This window comes from Stegodyphus dumicola, chromosome X1, assembly GCF_044657685.1.
Source record: "Stegodyphus dumicola isolate Sdum_Otavi_A_Nest chromosome X1, ASM4465768v1".
Lineage (NCBI taxonomy): Eukaryota > Metazoa > Arthropoda > Arachnida > Araneae > Eresidae > Stegodyphus > Stegodyphus dumicola.
The window spans coordinates 42,702,190-42,724,943 of NC_140780.1; the positions used below are offsets into that span (position 1 = coordinate 42,702,190).

A 22,754-nucleotide genomic window follows, 5' to 3' on the forward strand; every position below is an offset into this window, starting at 1 on the left:
GCTTATCAATAGACATGATGCGCCATAATCGACATAATTTGTACTCTTAGCTTTAGGAAGGTAGTCTGTCTTAAGACGTTTATTTAGGAATAGCAGTCTTTTAAATTTTGAAGTATGCGCTTAGTTCCCAAAAGATATCGTGATCAGATATATTTCCCAACTCTCCAAGTATTTTAAACATCGTATATTTTCAAGACCATTGTACAAACTAGTTTATGTATTTTGAATATTATCTATTTTTTCCTTCCATATGCTTTTAATAATTTCTAGATTATTGTATTTCTATAGAGTTTATATAGTCTAAATTTTGTGTAAAATACCGACACCAGATATTGAGGGTTATTCAGAGGAAAGGTGACAAAAATGGAGTATGTAGCTATCAATGAAACAACTCATCTCATAACTCTAATAAAGCAGACTGCAGTAAATTTAATTCTCTTAAACCGGCTGATATGAACTGAATACTATTAAAATATTTCATTTTTAACGACTGAGTGATGTTATAGCTAGCAAGGTTCTAAGGAATGTAAAGCGTAAAATAAATTTCTGTCAGACATTATTAAATTTTTATGTTAATTTTCCGACACCGTATTTTAAAGCTTATCTCTCCATACATATGCAACATAAGCATACTTACGTACATACGCAGCATGCAACAATGCAATGTGCTTGCTCTGGAGGCAAATAGCTTTGTAGACCTCAAACCAAATAAATTTATTTATCTTCGTGAGTCTGGTAAATTGGTTTACCTTTTTAAAAGGTCCAAAAATTGAAAATACGTTTTTTAAACTTATGTGGATTAAAGCTCTATCCAAGATTAATATTTTCGAACTGCGTGTAATTAAATCTCACAATTCAAAACCGCGTGCGATACCGGAATTCCTGTAACGATTACGTTTTGCAGCATCAACAGTGGAGAGTCAATATATCAAATTCATCAGAAAGTGTTATACATTTGAATGATGGTATTTTATACTAATATTCCCTTCATAACACCACAAATAGGCTCTCTATTTCCCAAGAGAACATTTACTTAGGTCGTCAAATTCGCCTCGTGATCTAACTTTATTCTAAAATCCTTATTCTAAAAACGCTGTATTAATGAGCTTTGTTGAGGTACATATTTGGGAGAAATCCTATAATGTAAGACAGTAAGCAAATGTCTATTTTAGTACAATACAGTATTCAAAAGCACAATATTATCATATACTATAAAACTTAAAAAGTGAAAGCCTAAAGTAACAAATAGAAATCAAGGATGCTACCAAGAAGCAAAAACTAATAAAAGGAAAATAATTAAAAAACCAAAAGAAATTTAAAGAAAATTAATTAGCCAGTTATACATTTTTCATCAGAAAAACAGAAATAGTTGCATAGAACGTATTCTAAAATCACACCATGGAACAAATTTCTAAGTAATTAGTCGAGGTCAAAAATAACATGAAGACCTTCTTTTTTAAACTATGCTTCGGAAAACCTAAAATGAAAAATGGCAATAATGAATAACGTTTAACTAAGAAAAATCTAGAGTTAAATTCTCTCGCAACTGCCTCCCCATTAAAATATTGGTCATAAAGCCTCCAACTGTTACATGCCTTTTTCACAGAAGTAGCATCCTGGCTAATCGGCCAGAATGTCTCTTGATTTGAAGAAAATTATGAGAAGCCGTAGGTTTTCGTTTCCAACCACCGCTACTCTTCATGGCGATACGCTCGTTCTTTCAGAAACTTTTAATTTTTTTGTTCACTTCATTATCCCTGATGCAGTCTTATCTATAGACACAGCCTACAATGAATTTTAGTCTTATTTTGGCCTTAGCTTACAGAAATGATAAAAACATGTATCTAGAACTTAGCTGGATCATTATTTGCATCAGATATTATGAAATCCATGGTACAGAAATAGAAATGTCTGCAATGAGGAATCTCTAGAGCAAATGACATAACACAATTTTTCCAACATTTTATTATATTACAGTATCGTCATTATCTAAATTTATGTTAATTTACTAATTTACTTTTTTAGTAAATTAAAAAAATTATAGTATCTAATTCTTCTCCTGTTTTTTTTTCCAAACTGTTTGAATCTTAATAAGAAAATTTTTCGTTTACAGAGCCTGGTAGCAGAACAGTATTAACAGTTTAGTAATCTAATCAATTTAAAATCCACATTTTATAGAAAGTATAAAGCAAAATTTCTCCCATTTTACTAGCGTGCCTTCGTGGTGAAGTGGCACGCTGGGCCGGTATTCCAGAGGTCCGTGGTTCGATCCCCGGCGCAGGCGGTTGCTATTTTTCATCTTTCCTGCTTCAAAAAATATACCTAATGTCCCTACAAGTCTAAAATCAGTTTAGCTTACAAATGCTAAGTAATAATTAAAATTTACAAATGATAAGTAGTTTTAAATTGCGCAAAATATGAATGGAAAATCATGCCCAGAAGAATAAATAGTAATGAAAAATTCATCCATACAAAAATCATGAGAAAAATTAAGCATTTTTTAACCTTAAAATATGGATGTTTATAAAAGGGAAATTCTATGTTCATATCGATGCACAGAAATGAGTCACATTTGGTTTCTGGCAAATTTTATTATTTTTATAGAAATTTTGATGCATACGGAACATTATTAGACGTATAAAAACTAATAGGTTCGTTTATTAGTAATAGAATTATTAGGGCGTTTGCACATTTTTTCATTATATGTTCCCTAAATAAAGTGGTAATTTATTTTGTTCTCTATTATAATCGGTATTGGTATATATATATATCTTTTTTTGTATGTATGTTGAATAAAGTTAATATACATAATTAATTTACAGAAAAGTGAATTTTAGATATTTTAACAGTATGCGATATAGCGAAGCGAATACACTAATCTGCATAATTATATGTAAAATACAATATCTAGTTATCGATTGACATTCTCTGTAAACTTTAGTATCTAGTTCTATTCTAAAATTCAAATGGTGGACGTAAAATATCTATTTTTTACACATTTCTGCTTCTGAATTAAAAAGCAGTTTTCATGTTCCCTTCAAGAAATTCCCATATAGCATTGATCTAGTTGAAATACTTTGGACTGAATCTCAAACATTTCGGTTTGATTTAGGTTAAGGAATTTTAATCACGTACCATAATTAAACCTCTTTCTACTTGCTTAAAGCCTAAATAATGAAGGTAAGTGTTTGAAGCTTTACCGTTAGGACCTCGAACACATAGATAGTTCAGCGTCTCAGAAAGTATGTATGTTTCTGACTCACTTCTCGTTTACATTTTTATATAGTACAAATATTCAAGAGGTATTGATGTAAAGGCTTATTAAGTCATTAACTTATAAAATCATGAACTAGAAAACATTAAAAATGAAAGTGGCTTATGTTCCTCTCATGACAAATGAGGTAAGTACATTGTACAAGAATATTCAGATTAGTTAACCAGTAATCCGATCAGTAAAACTTCCAGAGATAGGTAAAGTAATGATTGCAATAATTCCATTTATTGCAGTGCTTAAAATGCATTTGCAATTATAAAATAATAGCTTTTATCGGCTGTTTCTAATTAATTTAAAGTTACGTTTCAGTGCGAATTATAAAGGAAGAATCAATATATGCGATATCTTTCATTAAGGAACAGAAACATTTTTCAAAAGCGTTCAAGTGATGAGAAAGATCCTCCCGTAGTGCAAAGACACAAATATTTTTTTCTAAAGTTATATAAAGCATAAATACATAAATAAAACTGCGAGATTTAAACAAATTCTGATTCATCTACAGTAGTAATATTTGATCAATAAATTATGAATTAAATGCATAATGTGTATGTGTCTTTCTAAACATCTGTAGAAATTTCGTTTCTTATTGAAGTATCTAAAAAAATCAATTTCTCCACAATAAATGTAACCATTATCAATTTTTTGTTAATTCCGAAATCCCAGATCCTAATAATTAATTATTTATTTCTAATCATTTTATGTTATCATGCAGGAAGAAATTACATTTTTATTAATTATCGATTTTTATATTCATATTTTTTTAATTTACTTTCTGATTGGTAATGTTTATATAGTTTAGGACTCTGCTTTTGAAATAGAATATTCACACTCATGTATAAATGCAGATTATTTTTGTTAAAGGCATAATGGCACCAGTCCAAACTGAACTAATTAGGTAATAGTGCGAAATCGCAGATACCTAAAAGTGACAAAATATTTTTTGTTGTCAACATATTGTAATTTGAAGTGAATTACGAGCATATTAAAGAGCATCTAATGGTTATACATTTTCCGTTTGAAAACTTTTTCCTCTTTCCCTCATTATCAAAATTAACAGCATTAAGTCCCTGTTTCATAATGCGTTGCGGTTTTTCAAAGATATAATTATTTAGCATTAAAATACTTTCTAATATTATTCATATTGCTTATCTTTCATTAATTGCAGTTTTAAGTTTTTGGTTCTCATCGCTTCATTTATTGCCGTAAATTGAATAGATTAAATAAAATCCTGCTCTTTCTGTTTTAGGTTTTCATATCAATGGAATTTAATAAGTAATAAAATAAAATGTGCTGTGGAATATTTAAGAAAAGTGATATAATATTATGCCAAAGTAGCAAACTGTTAAATGAAAATTTAAAATGATAATTTTATTCCCAAACATTAGTTTGACAAACCTATACATGGATTGTGAAATCGGAATGTATTTAGATGTCTTATTGAAATATGACAGTGTCTGATGATTATGATAATATTTGTTAGGGTATTGTTGTGATTTGAATATACTCAGTGTTTTCCGATTTCATTATTAAAAATAGAAGGTATTTGTGCCATTCTTTCAGCTAGCAAAACATGTGAGAGTTTAATATTTACTTCAGGTGAAACCCGAATTCCTGTCTCAGTATACACCGACAATATATCCGGACGGCTTATCATCGACGAAACTTGGTCTCCGATTTCGAGTTCAAGAAGACCACTTCAGATCTGAGGAGATGAGACTTAAATGCACCGCTACTTTGGCCAAAATAATTAAAATGACAACTGTGGAGACAATCGCAGTAGGACCCCAAAGGACTTCTAATCCCCAAGTATCGGAAAACTCTGCAGCAGGTATGCTCTTTCTTTGTCATTACCGACTGGAAATAAAATATTCTTGGTATCTGGTTTGAAAGTGGTAAGCGTTTAAACTTATAGCAAATTGAACCCGATACAGAATATATAAAGTAACTGGATTATTGTTTGGTAAGTTAACGCTTTGTGTCATTCTCTGTATCTGAGACTGAATATGTCACATACTGTAAAGCATGAGGCAAACGTAAATCAGCGTATGGGTTTTGTAGCAGAATTCTACTGAAACGTTAAAATTCTTATTCAAACTTATTTATATTCATAAGCAATGCATAGGAAAATTTAAATGCACGTATGTTATTACTATTTATCGTATGCACCTTTGTTTTTATTTTATTAATGCAGTAATGATAATGTGCTTTTGTTATACATATATGCATATTCAGCTATGCGTTTGGCGTTGTGATTCAGTCTTTAACATGTAAAGTAACATGTATGGCGTTGTGATCACAATATGTAAAATTAACACATTCTCAAGATAAAGTTTTAATTACCTATGAAACAAATATGTGAAATGAATAATTATCTCTGAAAGTTCGTTCGAATCACAACTTGGAAATAATTTTTATCTTGCAAGACATAATAAAACATTTAAGATTATTCTATTAAAAGTCCACCAATTTCAATGACTTACATTTAAACTCTCGACCTCAAAGTCTGTCTATGAGATTTCTTAAAATCCCGGTATAATAATAAACTAAAATATATTTTTCATAATTTAAAGTTACAACAGCATGTTTAAAAAAGTCTCAAGTAGTGAACGAAACATTAAATATACACATCTTAAGTAGTGTACACTATTACCTTTCTGTAATTATCTTACCGAAAATTTTACGATTATCACTGTGTACATGTGGATATAAAGGGCCCTGAGACTTATAATATTTCGAAATTAAATAAATGCATCATGTTGAACAACTAAGCTAAAAGGTTTAGAATCATAGCAAAAAGAAAGAGTTTTTCTGCCTGTGTTTTATAAAATTTGCTTTAAAGCTATGGACATTTCATTTGTAAACATAATTTCAATATCTAATTAATATGTATACATCTTTTGTTTGCATTTAATACATGCAGAAAGGCCTTAAATTGAAATGTTGAACATTCTAGAAATTTTCCAATTTTCTGCGCGTTTCAGGGGGCTGTGTTTTGTGTTAATGTACATACGTAGAGGTAAGTTATCACACACTTACGCATGCAAGCATATTCGCCGTGCAAAATCTTTCACTTTAACAGAATTATCTTAATTTTCTTGTTCAATACGTATGCTTAAAACGTGAATTTTATACAGTATTGATAATGCCTGCGTTACATGAGGCTGATAATTGATTCTGATTGGAAAGACCCTCGACTAGTTCTTCGGCATAGCTTTTCTAGTAAATACTTTCATTGAGCCGTAAAACAGTTACCTTAGAGGGTCTATGGAACAGAATGAGGTAGATACCCTGGTACATCCATCGGGAAGTAACTGAATGTGCATGATTTTTTCTTACCATTTTTGACTGGTTTGAGATGACTTTGAAGCCAAAGAATTAAACAAAGAAAGATTAACAAATAATACAAATTACATTTTTTCCACTTATATGCATGCATTTATGTACTGGAGCAATAATTTAATTAGAAGACAAGCTACAGTGATTGACATTAGTAATTAGGCAAAGGATTTGCTGTAATTTTGACTTTGGTTTTAAATGGCACCTCATATAAAAAATTCCTATTATCATTAACGGTTAGGAAACAGGAAGTTGAGTATCATATACTGTATATGTATATATCCTTTTAACCATCTGTGCCACTAAGAAATGCTGTTCATCTTAGGCTTCAGTTTCTTAAATGAAAGGAATGCTTTAGAAATGCTCCTGGCGTATTAGGTGAATACGGATCGGTTTCATAAACCGTTATCAAATGGTGATCTATAGAAACTAATTGCATTGTTCAACACTGCCTGGGGCAGAAAAGAAAAAGAGAAAAAATATAATTTTTCTTCCGTTTGCGAAGGGTTGCAGGCTTTCGTTTTACAAAAAAATTGGCCTTCAGAATTTTTATAACTGCTACGATCTTTGGAACCTGAACAGAAATAACAGATACAGTCTTAGCAATAACTATGCTGTGTCAAATAATTGTTCCTGCACGTCTTATTGTATTGTAAATAATTTAGAATGTTTTCAAAGAAGGCGTCGTTCAATTCTTGAATATTTTTCCTAACAAAATTTTACAATCTCTTTACTTATACTTGTAACAGTAAAATTAATATAAATGTTAAACACTCGTAATAATAAAAATATAATTATTCATACATAGCTAATTTGAAAATTTTCTTCTTGCGCATTTAATATAACAGTTTTGCCTTTAAAATATATGTGCTAATTTAGCGTTTGTAATACCCTTTACAATGATACTTTATTCCAAGCAACTGCGTATGTTAATGAAATGAACACACACTTTTATTTATTGTAAGATTTGATTTATATTTATTGAAATTTATTTATTGATATTAGAGTTTCTACTATATTTTGGAACCAAACCTAATACCTGGAAATGAAAAGAATACAAACTATATCACTGTAATCATATTTGTGCATTGGGGCAATGAGCTAATAACATACCTTGCAAACAAGCTTTAGCCACTTATCGATCAGACTGCAACATCCATTTACCCGAAACGAACTAAAATGGTTGTGTACCTTCAGATAAGTTATGTATATCAGAAGTGAAATCTTCCTTGATGTCCTGCTATAAATCTTGACAAATTGATGTGAACTGGAGGAGGTTATCCTCTAATTGAAGATTTGCGAGCGTGTCCTCTGGGTGTGCCATCTGTGGCTGCAAATCGTAAGGTGAAACGTGTTTCATTAATATTAATGGAGTGCTTCTGGCACTTACGATGATAATTTAATATATATTGCCTAACCGATTATGTCTGAAAGAGTTTTAGGCACTGATATTATATTTATTTAATATATATATGGCATTTCATATACGAGTAAGTTATTGCAGGATATAGCATTAATAGCAGAAAATTCGAGCAAAGTAGTTCAATTTAAAAACACCAATGGTATGAAATATTTGCTAATAAGTTTTTCTCCAATGAAATTGAATTTAGTTATTTTCATCATTCATAACAAAAAGCGTTAGTTGAACTAAATTAAAAAAAATTCTGCTCAGAGTTTAAGTAAAGAAATATTATCTACTTAGAATTTAAAACATAAACGTAGATATCCATTTTTGAAAACATTGAGCATCTTAATTAAAACTAAAGACTCTAAATCTGAAAAATGCAATTTAATGTTAAAAGAAAACCTCGCCTAATGAGTGAATAAACTGCATTGAGCTACTTGCAATACCTTCGTGCCTTTACACAGAAATAAAAATCTATCAGTTTATGGACATGAGTAAAACTATATTTTATTTGAAAAAAAAAATTCCCCCCAGTTCTTTTGTTTCCCCATGGTCAAAATCTTTTAGAATATGATACAAGTTAGATTTTTATGGATAAAATACGAAAACATTATTAGAATGAGCCTCTTTTCAGCTGACAGTAGGAAATATAATTAAATTCTCATTAAGAATTTTCGAGCAGCATCTAAAATTCATCACATTAAACTTCCCAGTTTAAAAAGCGTTTCAAAACGAAATAGTCCTGCTGGAAATGTTATCAGTTTGTGTGTTATTGCTGTTGTTATGTTATTGTACTACTGGTTGTTATGTTATGGTACTACTGGTTGTAATATTATTGTTAGTGTTCTGTATTATTTAATCAGAATGATATGAATGTACCTGCAAAACGAAAGTTTTCATGGATTCATTTTTAATACATGTCAAAATATTCGCACCCAAAAGTCATAATCTCAGGTATATTAAACTACTTATAAATCTATCTTCCCTTTCAATGCAAACGTAATGTTTCTTTAATCAATTAAAGTTCCGTCAATTTTCAATTGAATCTTCCTTCAAGACATTATTCTGGCAGTGTATATTTAGAAACATGGATGATTTGAACGGAAACTTTTGGTTTCCAGACTTTTTGGCTAGTGGCGTTTACAAATTCCTCTTGGTGTTATATGCAGTTAAATTACTTTCCTATTCGCCAAGAAGATCAGGTATAACCATCTGCCGACTCATTTCCAATACTAACTTCCAAGCAGAGACATCTTTTAGAAATCATTTCGTGTATGACTCTAATCTTTATTTTATAATTGGTAAAGGATTAACTTAAAGATTTACTCCATCGTCATACCTAGTCATTTGTTATGTTCTATTCCTTCGTTATGTATATATTAAAGTTGACAAAGGGTTACAATTAAATGCACTCAAATTCAAACACGAGTAAACAAAGCAGTGTCATTTAGAAAGTTGTCCACGGAGGAATCCATTTCCTTAGGCAGATAACTATTGTGTGGTTTGCCATGCTCATGTAACCTAACTCACAGGTGAGTTAATTAAAGATATTCAATACTTTTCCCTACGTTAATATTTCAAAAGCATGTCTTGCATTAATATCATAAAAACGCCTAGTTTTCTACTTCTTGCTTAATTTCTCTCTCTAATGAAACATCGAATTTGATTTTTTGTTTGTTTTATTAGTAATGAGGAAACTTCTGAAGAGTGTAAATGAACTTAATCAGTTCTTATGAATTAATATAAATAACCACTTATCCGTATGGGAAAATATTCATAGCATCTAGCTATATATGAACGATTTGAAAGAAATTCTTCAAGAAATTTATTTTGCAAAATAATTAGAAAAAGCTTGATTGTTTGAATTACGAGAATAAAATATATCAAGTAGTAACAGTATGAACGAAGCATTGAAGCATTGAATGGTAGCTACAAAACTCTTGATTCTGAACTTACACGGAAGTGATTGATTCGTTTGGTTTTGAGGAAGCACATTTATCGACCTTTTTTAGCAATCCCTTGAGAAGGCACCTTTAGATTATTTCGCTTGGGCAGAAGTTTCTGACATCACAGCAAAACAATTGAGCAACAAATCTTTTAAACATATATTTTGCATTTAGAAACTATACGGGAAATCCAGTGATCGACTATGGATCTCGAAGCTTTCTTTAAAGTTAATGCGAATTTTTTACAAAGAAATCTTAATTGATTACAAATATTTAGCAAAATGTATTTCGTATATTTAAAGGGCATAGCTTTATATTTATTATTTAAGCAATGCACTGCGATATCCAGAATGAAGGCAAATTAACAATTTTTCTGATAATGTTGACATATGACATGTGGATTTTTTAAGAAAGGGAAGACTAATTACGTGAAGACTGGTGAAATGTATCATTAATGAATAATGTATGAAAAGTGCTATCTGACCGTGTGTGCGATGCAATTTTTAAAAGCAATGTAGTGTGAGTAACAGCGCTATAACTGTGCTTGTGAACTGTTCCATGGGTTACAGTTATTATTATTGATACAGAATGGATCTTCAGAATAAAGCATGCTCTAAGTGCAAGGGCTAATATAGAAATAAGTTTATGGATTTTCAATCGGAATAGAGAATGGTAGGCATATGGAGGAAGATGTAATTATTCTTACTTGCTTTCACCACCAGAAACCTTATTCTTACTTGCTTTCACATTTCAGAACACCTGAAAAGCAATATTTTTCTTAAAATTTCCGACAATCCCAAACAAAGAGGACTGAAGTTGTTTTCAATGTTAAGTACGGCACCTAGTTCATGGTATGAGTTGCATAAGCCCGAAGTTTCTCGTTATACCATTGCTTACTGCTGTAAACATGTAGCTCAAACAACTTAGAAACATAGATATCAGTATCATAGGTAGAACATTAGGTAAGTAGGTTTTGTGCCTGCCTATGTTACTGATACCCGAATTTTATGCTACCCAATATGTTACAACCTACTGATACACGAAGCATAGGTATAAGTAGGTTTAGTACATAAAAAAGGCAAAATGCCATTTGGGCTGATGATACGCAGTCATAATTATGCTCTTTAAATGGAGTTGGTGATAACAGCAGGAAAGTAGGTTTTTGTGTCCGGAATCGTTTCGATGGATGAAGATGTAATGATTTTAGGGCATGCTTGGTTTTTAGAGAAGTGACTAGATTCTTACATATAATATAGTCCTTTGTCGCAAATAAACTGGTTCACTGGGAATTTTCCTATGCGATGCTTTCAATATCCACCTGTATTGTTTCAACATTTATCAGAGTTATTACGTCTATTAATGAACAAAGAGTAATTATTAACCAAGTAAAAGTTCTAAAAGGAAATAAAGGTATTGCTTTTGTGTATTTCTGTGGTTTTTTTGTCTCCTGTCTGGCTATCAAATAGAAAGCTTCGGGTTAGTTTCTTGACCAGAACACGTCTGATTTTTCAAGATACCTCATAAGAAAAACACTCAATAAGAATAAAAACACTTAAAATGTGTTGCATTTAAATATCTAATAATCTTCAAAAATTATGATTTTAAATATACCAATATAACGAAATTTCACAATCTTGTGACATCACTTCCGGCTTGAAGACAGCATGGACTACACATGACTTACTTGCGGCGATGTACTCTGTCTGCAGATCTCTAGTCTTAAAACTCATCAAATCGTCTTATTATGGCATGTGAAATGAATTGCGTGCAAGGAACCGTCGAACACTAAACAAGAAATAATTTGACGATTTTCAGTTAGCATTTGACAATACTTGAACAACGCTAAGCTTCTATAAATTTGTCCATTTCATAATCTGCCATTTTATGAATCAAAGATACAACGTCACTTGCAGTAACATCAATGGTTCACGAACTAAGCACTCAATGTGAGACACATTATGCAAACCTGTGACTAAGTTACGTTGTCCTTTCAATTAGACTAGCAGAAAGAGACAGCACAGAAATTCACAGAACATCATAGAGATCACAGAGCTCCGAAATCACATACCGACTGAACTAAGCAATGCACATTGCGCAAAAAAATGGGACGGTTCTATATCTTCCGTTCTAATGGGCCGATTAACAAATTTCGACTTGCGTTTTTAATGTCTCGAAAGCGCGACTTAGGATATGTAGTAGATTTATATGTAGCAATTGTTCTAATGTAGGCATTTTTACACAAATCTGGACATTTTCTAAAAAGGCATGCCAATTTATTTCCATTACTTGATCCTACTGCTCAAGTTATGCCAAACTGCGAAGTTTTATAAAAATCTCACAGGCAGTTTTTAAAAACTTAACTCTCAACATTTTGCCTCCACAATGTTAATTGAATTTGATATGTATTTATTAATATCTCTTTTTTGATTAAAATTAATTGATTCCTTCTTCCAGAATTCAAAATTTAGGTGCATTCCAAATACAATTCGCCCATTTTTATGATTTATTTTTTGAATGTGTATTTTAAAATAATTTTAAAAAATTGTTGAAGCAAATTTTAAATTATAACCTATAAAAATTTTACCACCATCTTAAAGTAGATGTATTTCTAAGCGCACCTGCAAAAAATTAGACTTTTTTATTCAAAATTTCCTGCGATATACGAGAATTTACATATTGGCGCGTCTTGAAATTTGGCATATTTATTATAAGCGAAAATAACGCCAAATGTGGTTCACGCACTTTGTTAAAATTATTTGATATAATGACCAATGACTTTTTCCGGCTCGTTTACAATGAAAAAAAGGAAAGGTTTCCATAAATTAAGATCGTCAAGTGAATTATTCTTGGCGCAAACTGAAAAAAAATGCGCCAAGGTAAATGTTTGAATATCTCCGTAAATTTCGCCCCAAAGTTTACAAAATTTAATATTTAGGCATACTTTGAGTCGTAGAATAGAAATATGGGAAAAAAGGGCATGCCGTTTCAGAAAAAGTCCGATTTTTGTGTCAAAATACCAATATTAGAGCAAAGCTGTACATAAATCTAACATATATTCTAAGTCTCGCTTTCGAGACATGGAAAAAAATTTGAACTTTGTCAATTGGCGATGTAGAACGGGAGATATAGAACTGTCCCAATTTCTTTTTTTTTTTTTTTTTGGCGCAGTGTACCATTATCATTTCCATAACAAGGTGATACATTTAGCGTCCTGAATGCATTATACAACTTAATTTTTCTCTGGAACTCTGTATATCTGCGCTTTCTTCCTTCCTATAACACACAAGGTGCACCCATAAAGTATCCGGACAAATTAAAAGACCAAATGATAAAATAAAATATTGAAAGTACAAATATATTTTTAAAAAGAGTGGCATTTCAACTCTTGTCACAGCCAGGTTAAATTGGTTGTTTTGTCGTTTGCTTATCAAAACGGCAGTCATTTTCATTTACTGAGAAAACATTGTACAAAACAATTATCTTCGATGTAGAACAATATTATAGCACTAACGTTTGTTTCAAATTATGTACGTATATCTGCTACCGATACCTTCGACATGATTTGGTAAAAGCTGATGAACGTGTAACAATTGAGACCTAATATCTGCAGTATGATGCCGAAATAAAAAGACAAAGTGCACAGTGAAAAGGACCGTCTCCTTCCATACAAAAAATCGAGATGAAAGATTAAGTTGATGCTGATTGCATTTTTTGATTACAAAGGATTTATTCACCATGATTTTTTCCTGAATATCAATCAATTAATCAGTATTTTTACAAGGAGGTGCTTAGGGGGCAGGCGCAAATACGACCTGTATCTAAGCCTAAACTCCACTTCAAATGCTGTAAGCAAACAAATATAACATAGCTTTAAAAATGCATTTTCGCATAATGATTTGGTAGCGCAAAAATGAAAGAGGCTGAAAATGTTAACGACATTTTAAGAATAAACGGAAACAAAACAAAATGTAATCTTTACTAAAACAATAACAGATTAACAAACGTAAAAGAAAATAAGTTGATAATTAACTGAGCAACTTGTATAGAGGTAACCTGATGCAGTTATTTATCTTCCTTTTGTTAAAGATTTTTAGACTGTATTTTTTAGTAAAAATTATCAGTAAAACTTTATTAAAAATTAATAAACTTTGTAATTAACTATGTAAATTTAAAATTAAGTGCTGTAAGTTGTATTAATTTTCTTTTCTCAGTTTTCAAATGCTTCAGTTTCCTTCTTACATTTGCAGCAAAAAGTTATTAAGTTCATTAAAAAATATGAAATATACAAGTAAAAATATTCATCTTTCCTTCTTGGGCTCCCAAATCATTATGCGAAATTGCACTCACTCACTTTAAAAATCTAAAAAAATGCAAGTGTGCGATGTTATCGTCACGCGATGATTTGTAGGTACTTTATTTCTTACCACCATGGTTTCGACGACGATGTTTTAGAACTCCGATGTTTTCTCTTTGCTTTCTTTTCTCCTACAATGTTTTGAACTAGGACGTTTTCGCCTTGCGTTGTGTTCCGCGATGTTTTCGGCGGATACCAATAATGCATATTCTCGCATCAAGGGGTCTACACCTATCTAATACAAAGTGATCCCACCCAAATCGATCCAAATCAATATTCATAGAAGAACCCCTAGTGGTTATTGTTCAGATTTCTAGCTGCAAGTGGCCACAGCAAATAACTAAAACACTTCAAATCACGTCTAGTCTCCATCTAAATTCTATGAAGTACTTAAATATACTATCAAATGAACGTACCAATATGAGTAAATCGCAAGTGATCTATAATATCTCAACAGAAACAAAAATGTGTAATGAACCATATCTAAACAAAGGGTAAAACACTCATTAAAGTGGGTAATTGGCTGATTGTAAACTGCAATCTCAATGGGACCTGCCAGTGAATATGCATTAAAAAGCGAGTTCTTATTGATAAGAAATTAAGTATATGGATTGTATCTCTAAGTAAGAATGGCCAGGTTTGATGTACATTCAGTCATACCCTAAGCAATGTTCACATAAAATGACCGCAAGCTTACACCCGGACATGAGATGGAACAACCGGTGACACCGCCAGTGATGGCAGACCTTGCGATGTCAGTTGCAGTAGATAGCAATTGCACATTGGCACCATAATGGCACCGTGGGTTCCGGAAATGCGTGATATTGATTTATATAGCTAGTATGAGGGTCTTTAACCTACTTACTCAGAGTAAGTAACAAGTGACTCCTGCACTTATTTCTAACCTCCCTTTGCGGGTGACTTGTCGAATCACAAATTTCCAGGGCAGTTGTTTTACCAGTTCGCCTATTCGACCCTGCATTACTATCTAAATCTTATTTTTATTTGAGTAACCTACTCTCCCCGAAGTATGCGCAGTAGAGAATATGTAATATATCTATTTAAACAGATGACGGAATAAACGAAAATGTAATACTAATAGAAAAAGTTATGGAGAAAAAATGCAAGCTTCATCGAGGACTAAAGTAAAGAGAGTGTTGACTTTTTTCATTTCGTATTTGTCGAACATATGTCAGTTATCATTTTTATATTTATTTCACCTAGGTACCTCACTGTAAAATTTGTTACAATACATGTGATAACAAAATATTAATGTCATAAAATGCCCTAAAAAAGAGACAAAAACTAATAAATATTTTGTCTTTTATTTTATTTATATATCTAGTACATTTTCGTTGGGTAAGTTAACACAAAGAAACTACCTGTGTTTCTATCGTTAGTTTTCTTTTTCATTACGGACGGCTGCATGGAATAATATCAGAATGTTCTTGAATCTTTTTCAAACTCTTCCGTTTGTGATAGTTGCTTTCCATTTAGTTCCGGCTGAAGAAGGCGATAGTGTTGAACCATTCAAAGCGATTCTGCTAAAATAAAAACTGTGCCAGTTAAACCTGATTTTACAAAATTGAGGTTTTATTGCTTATAATTTCCATTCCTGTTAAGCTATGAAGAAAAGAAAGGTTTGAGGAAGAAGTTGAATCTTCAGTAGCAATCATAAACTTTCCTATGAAATGAAAACCCAATCGTTAAGCATTGTAAGTAGCGTGTTTAATCACTGATTTTGGGAATAAAGATTGTAAATATTTTTGGTATTAATAAGATTTGTTAAATTAATAACTATTTCTTATGTTAACAAATATTAGACAAAGAAATGACATCGCGTATTTCCAAACACCGATTTTTAACGGAATAATAAATATGGTTTTTAAATGAACTGCAACAAAAAGGAGATAAATATGAATTTTTATATGAGGTATAAATATATTAATCTCTGTATGTAATCTTTTTGAATTATAAAATGGAAATGTAAGATTATAAAACCCAGTTTTGACTTAAAAATGAATGGGTGCACTAAATCATTAGTCTGGGGTTATATTTGCTAATAAAAGAAACAACATTTATATCAAAACTTAAAAACTTTGATGTTCTGCACATGTGTTTGGGATTGTAGAAAAAGCATTTCTGCGGAAAATTCTTTTATGAATATTTAAGTATAAATTTTGTACTGTACGAAATTTACTGTACATTTAATACTGTACGAAATATTATATAATATAAATCCTATACTGAGATTATATGAATACGTTCAGTATTCATATAATCTCAGAGCTTTTGTTAAGTGTTAATTTTGTATTCTTAAGAGATATTTCGTAATTATTAAATAAATTAGTAAAACTAATTAAGGATAGTATTTGACAAATTATATCTTTATTCAAGTAAAGGGGGTTATAAATTGTTTTTGATCATAAAAGGTCAACATGGGAAACTTCGAAAGAAGCCCTAGTTTATACCAATAATATTTCAAACTAATTATTACAACTTTTTATATCTTAAGGGAAATATTTACTCATTGTATTACCTGTAGTTATAAGATGTGGAGATCTAAATTTATACGTACTTCAAATTTTGGCTTATAGTCCATATCTACCTAAGTGTCTTTTAAAAATATCATACATCACAAGTATTTCAGTAATTTTTCATGCAATATTTCATTACTCATTTGTCATGCATTTTTCCTTCACCTAAATATATGTTTAATGTCTTTTGTGAGTGCCTAAATTTCTCTGCTTGAATTTCCATTTGTATATTTTTGTTTTAATATGCGTATGTTAGTATGTATACAGTAGTGACTATTGTAAATTTGAAATGACATTAATTTGATTTAAAAATTTAATGGATTGTGCTTACTGTATAATGATTATTATACGGGCTACAAAAATTGTAATCAGTGCTTGTATTATTGTTTGCATATACTCACGTCACAATATTTGAATTAGATTTATTTTTCAGGTTTCAGTTACATTGGAAACACACTCATTGAAAGCTCGGCCATCGTGACGTGTTTGCTATTCACTTATTTCAGCTGACCGGGATTTTCCGAAAAAAATAAAGTATTTGTGGCATCCTTTTTCAAAGTGACTCCAGCCTCATCATCGTATTTTCGAGGAGAAACGAGAAATCAGTCAATCTGATTGTATATAGTATAGTGTTTTTCTTGAACGGGACTTCTATCTAACTGCGAAGGACAAATCGTGTAAAGAAAAATTTACTGACTAAGCATTGGCGTTTTCCTCCATTCTTATAAATGCTTCGTGAATTCTGCGAAGGAAAATAATTTCTGGAAAATTCTGTTGCTGCATTCTTTGTATCTTGATTACGTCTGTATTGTGCACCCATTACATAAAATGTATTTTGAAATTTCACTTGTGACATTGGTCCTATTTGCAAATACGTGTTACATTTAAACATGACATAGACACAGAGCGTATACAAAGATTTAAGACTGACATCATAAAATAAATTATTTCATGAAAGAAAGTTTGTTACTGTTTAGATCTTTACATACATTTCTTCTGACCTCATATAGCTCTTGGTTACGACTATGGAATTTCTGGATGTTTACTCAGAAGTCAACAATAGAATTCTTTTACGTTCTCTTCATTTTATATTTCTTAATTTCTCAAATGCGCTCAGAGTTGGGTATTTTAATATAACCTTCATTTTAGGGAATAAAACTAGTCTTCAAGTTGCCAAATCTGGAAGGTAAGGACGTGAAATAAAATGCTATGTCTTCTCTGTAATCAGACAACAAAATTCTCTTATCTGTTCGAAATAATTCTCTCGTTTTAGAGTCATTAGGTGTATCCTTGTAGCAGGAGACGTGAAAAATATGCAATGCTCTCGCCGGGTTATGAACACTGGATCTCTCGAAAACGCATCGAGTATGCTTCAAATTACACCCCGAAGGCATGAGAAAAGGAGAGAGAAAATACCTTACATCCTAATGCTAAGAATTCTCTTCAGAAATCCGGTCATTTTGGTTTTACAGAATAGATAAAATTAATCATCAACAATTCAAAGTTGTTTAGTATATCAGTTGGTACTGAAACATTCAGTCCTAAAATTCTGAAGATTCATTCTTTCATGACATTTTAAGAGTTAAAGAATTAAACATGTAAAAATTAAAATAAACTCTCTTAGAATTTCATTTGAAATGTAAGAGATATTTAGCAAGAGTTGGCAAACTAAAGCCCTTCAATTCCAGGTCCACTACACGGCGAGGAAGCATGTACGGAACTGCCTGTAAACAGCCCACAAGCAACGTTTTTCGCATGTAAAATATAGAAGTTTCTTCGAAGGAATTAACAAATTCTTCGAAAGCTAAGCAAGGCTGTTTTTTAGGTCATGCAAATGTAGCACTCTGATCTGTCACACGAAAGAATTAGTATTATTCACTAGTGGAAACCACCTTCTAAACTTAAATATGGATTCACTGCTGTTTAGGTTCATAATCTTACTTCTGTAGACACGCACACCAACATATAGAAACATATATACATGCATTACATACTGAAACAAAATAAAAGAATTCAGTAAGCCATGTAAGATTATATTTTATATATTCAAATAGTTCCGGCCATTAAGTGCGGTCTCTTAGAAAATTAAGGCAGAAAGGAAATTTACCTAAATTCCAAACCTAACATTCAAATGGTAGGTTAGGTTATTTCAGTACGACAAAGCACACGCAGCTTATCTGACAGAGGGGAGGACAGATGGAGAGTTTTCCTGAGAAAACCGGCTAGTGTTCATGTTGCAAGTGCAGGAAACGCCGAGAACCAAGTTGAACACGTTACAAATGGAGAAAACCAAGATCCCATGCAGCCAACTCGTTGGCTTGGGATCGAACCTAGGTCGAAACTCCAGTATTCAACGATCTTAATTTCTTGGCCACTGGTGGAGCAACATTTATGAGTTAAGTGTCCTAATGTTTAAAGAATATCTAAGATGATCAAGCGTGCTGTTTACTGATTGTGTGTTGCATCACGGCTAGTAGATTGGGAGTAAAACTGTTAAATTATCTTAAAAACAAAAAGTTTCATTGGAACAACTAATATTTTGTCAAAATATCTTCCTTACAAGTTCAGGAAAGCAACAAGCTAAGAATGCTCTAATTTCACGATTTCTAGATACGTGAAATGTAATTAAAAATTTTTATCAGCAGAATCAGCACTATAGTAATAAATATATCTGAAACATCAGCCTCATTAAATAATCGGCTGCTTCTCTGAACATTATTATTTAGAAATCTGTCTATTTATATCGCGCTGCTTAAATAAGGTTGTAGACATCAATGGGCATTTTATTTGGGAGCAAGGGCATGAAAAATATCCAGTATTCTAGCCAGGAGGATCTCTGAATTGCTACCCAGCCGTGCTTTCAATTTTACCACGTCGGCATGATGTAAAAATGAGTGAAAATACCTTCCATCTTCACAGTTTAAACTAGGGTATAGTTGGCGAATCCTGGTGATGACAAATTGTTGCTATCACTGTTTTAGTTCTCTCGCTACTGTAGAGACCATAAGAAAATGCAGGAAACTATTAGAAGACAGTAAAATGTTCAATGAAAACCATCAGAATTTGAACTCCTAACCTACCGATTGCTAGTCAGACGTGCTTGTAGTTACATCGCGAAGGAGCGTGGTAATTAAGAAAATACCTTATAATGTCAGCACCGCTTTTTACGAATTTTTTATGGTGGCAATATTAAGTAAAAAAAACAAACATATTAAAAAATGTTTGCGCAAACAATACAGAACTTTATTAACAATTCAGATATCAGCATTATGTTTCAGGAACGTTTTGGATACGTACGTACAACAATTTGTAACACACGTTTTCATATATTTTACCTCTGATTTAATTGTTTTAGAGAAGTTTATGCGACTCAGATTTTAAACACACCAGAGTGCCTCTAATTTAGATGCAATTGATTAAATAAATTGTAATCTAATGCGCTTCATTAAAGCCCCAAAATTTTAAAGCATATGTTTTTAAAACTCATAACCGCTTTAAACGCTCGCACTAAAGCACCATTTAGAATTACTCCTCAACGTTTAATTAATTGGCCTTTAAATATGTTTCTTGATTACCTCTATCTGTATCTTTTAACGGAGTGAGTAGATCATTTTTATGGCAACACTTGTGGATTATCTCATTAAACAAAAGCGCCTACCTGGATATCTTCTTGGAAGAAATTGATTTCTAGTTACGGAAAAATGAATAAATTTCAAGCGCATTTATGCATATACTTGACCTTCAAGTGCTGAATTAAAACACAATAACCAGAGAAGCGAAAATGATTTTCAAGATCTTCAGTTAGTTTCTCACAATGGAGAACAAACGGTATGAAAAAAGATGATTCTTTTTGATTTCATAAATCATCTTATGAATAATAATATTCATAGCGGCAGATGAGACTGCATTCATTAAAAATTTTCAGGACAGCATGTATAATTTTCATTCGACATGGAGGGAGTAAATCCTATTTCATGTTTCTATCAAGTGCTTACAACTATTCCTATTACCATCATTATTATGACTATATAAAGTATCAGTTAAGTTTCTAACCAGTTATTCTATGTCAATTTATTTTTTATCAGCCTCGTTTACATTCTTCTGAAAGAATGTGAATTTCCAGGCATGAGCTATTCAAATTAGGTAGAAGAAAGAAAGTATTTAAAGGAAAGTTTTGGAGGGAGAATTAAGAGCGTGTTCCGTCTGCTTGAAGGCCACGCTGCTAACTCTGATTATCTAGCTATCAGCATTCTGCGGCATTGAGTCATTCTAGTCATAAGGCTTGCTTACACCGACTTCAGTCAGAACCAGCTTCCTCGTTAATTCTACTGGATAGCCGTTAGGCAATACTTAAATTTCTTTAGTTTTAGTACATACGTTACCTTTTATTTAAAGTCAAAGCTATTGACTTCTGTAAGCATGAGTTAATGCCGATTGTTAAACTTTATTTGGATTAATAAAGGGCCTCTTGCACATTTTTCCTTCTTCTGTGGTACTTATAAGACACAATGAAACTCATCAGTTGTCATTTAGAATTCTTGTCTAATTGTATGCTACCTAAGAAGGCCAGATCTTGTAACTATCATGACTGAAGAAGCATTTTAAAATAAAACATAGGACATCAAGATTAAAGATACCTAAACAATATATTTAGAAAATTTTGAAATGACTTTATATGCAATAGCTTTGTTAAATTGCCTCTTTAAGTTAGTTATTTTGATTTGAGTTTTCCAAAACCAAGTTTACGAAGAATGGGCATTTATTCCAAAGCATATTTTGATCTTATTTGTTCTGACAACATTTTAGAAATCTCTTATTTTTCACTAAATTTTCCAAACAGCCACGAATTCATATTTACTTCAAACATTAAGGAAACAGTATAAAATTTTGCTTCATGGAGCTATCTGGATTAGAACACTGCTGGAGTCACTGGGATTCAATCGGTGAACTGTGAGAGCTGGGAAGGAAATATTTCAATTTGGAAAAGAAAAAAAAAAGGTAAACTAAAATAAAAACGAAATTGTTCGTTTTTCGTTATTTTATCCGCTTTCTTCCAACGATGAATAGCGCTACTGTTAAGCATAATGAAAGACTGATTTAATTGCACTGCTGAACGTTGAAATTGCTGCTTTATGAAGGAAAGCAGTTGGAATAATTACAGTTGTTTTACGAATGTGGAGAGATGAAATTATTAACATTTTACGTAAAATAACCAGAACTCCAAGCGTCGATCTCTGGAAAAAATAGAAGCGGTGTTACTCCTGAGAATTCAAACGATGTTACCTTGAATAGGAGTTACTTGTAGAGCAGTCCATGCGGTTTCCAGTTCAGGCCATAGTTCATCTGTCCTACTAGTTGTCGAGTATTTTCGCGGCTATCTCTTTGCAACCATTGTCCATAGTTATTTTCAACTGGTGAGGAATCTGTAGAACACACCAAGCAAGGAAGTTGAAAATCCAGGGTATTGAGGAAACATAGCACAGTATGAATATGAAGAAAACCCGCAATCGAAGTTTTAATACGTTTGTGTAAATAACGTAACAATGGAACAGGGTCAGGTTGATCACAGGCGTAATGAGGAAATTTCTGAATGAACCCCATCGAAGCATACGACGAAGATCGGGTTCTAGGAACGAGAAAGTACTCATCGGGAACGCATCGAGAACGTAGACATCGTATATACTGGGTTCTAGGAATGGGAATGCAGCCCAGAGAAAAAACACACTATGCCAGACAAGAGAGAACTTCTTGAAATGTAGACATGAACCCATCCAGAACGTCTCCAAGCTAGCAGCGTTAGCCATATCGTAACTACCAGGCAGAACATCCCTGCCTGCAAACGTATATTGGGAATAAAGGGCAGCTGCGTACGGATCTTTAAAGCTACATTACAAAAGAAACG

At 32.0% G+C, this 22,754-nt stretch overlaps 1 protein-coding gene across 2 annotated transcripts in view; it reads left to right on the top strand.

The window, feature by feature from the left end:
• The window catches only part of LOC118182722 (synaptogenesis protein syg-2-like), a 202,700-nt gene extending 185,002 nt beyond the window's left edge, over positions 1-17,698 (top strand). The window contains exons 7-8 of one of the 2 annotated variants that reach the window (XM_085806986.1): positions 4,871-5,102; positions 17,286-17,698. In XM_085806986.1, the coding sequence (XP_085663112.1) occupies positions 4,871-5,102; positions 17,286-17,362 (309 nt within the window). In that variant the 3' untranslated portion in view covers positions 17,363-17,698. The remainder of the gene's footprint in view (positions 1-4,870; positions 5,103-17,285) is intronic. The other variant, XM_085806987.1, reaches the window with a different exon arrangement.
• Positions 17,699-22,754: the final 5,056 nt, after the last annotated feature.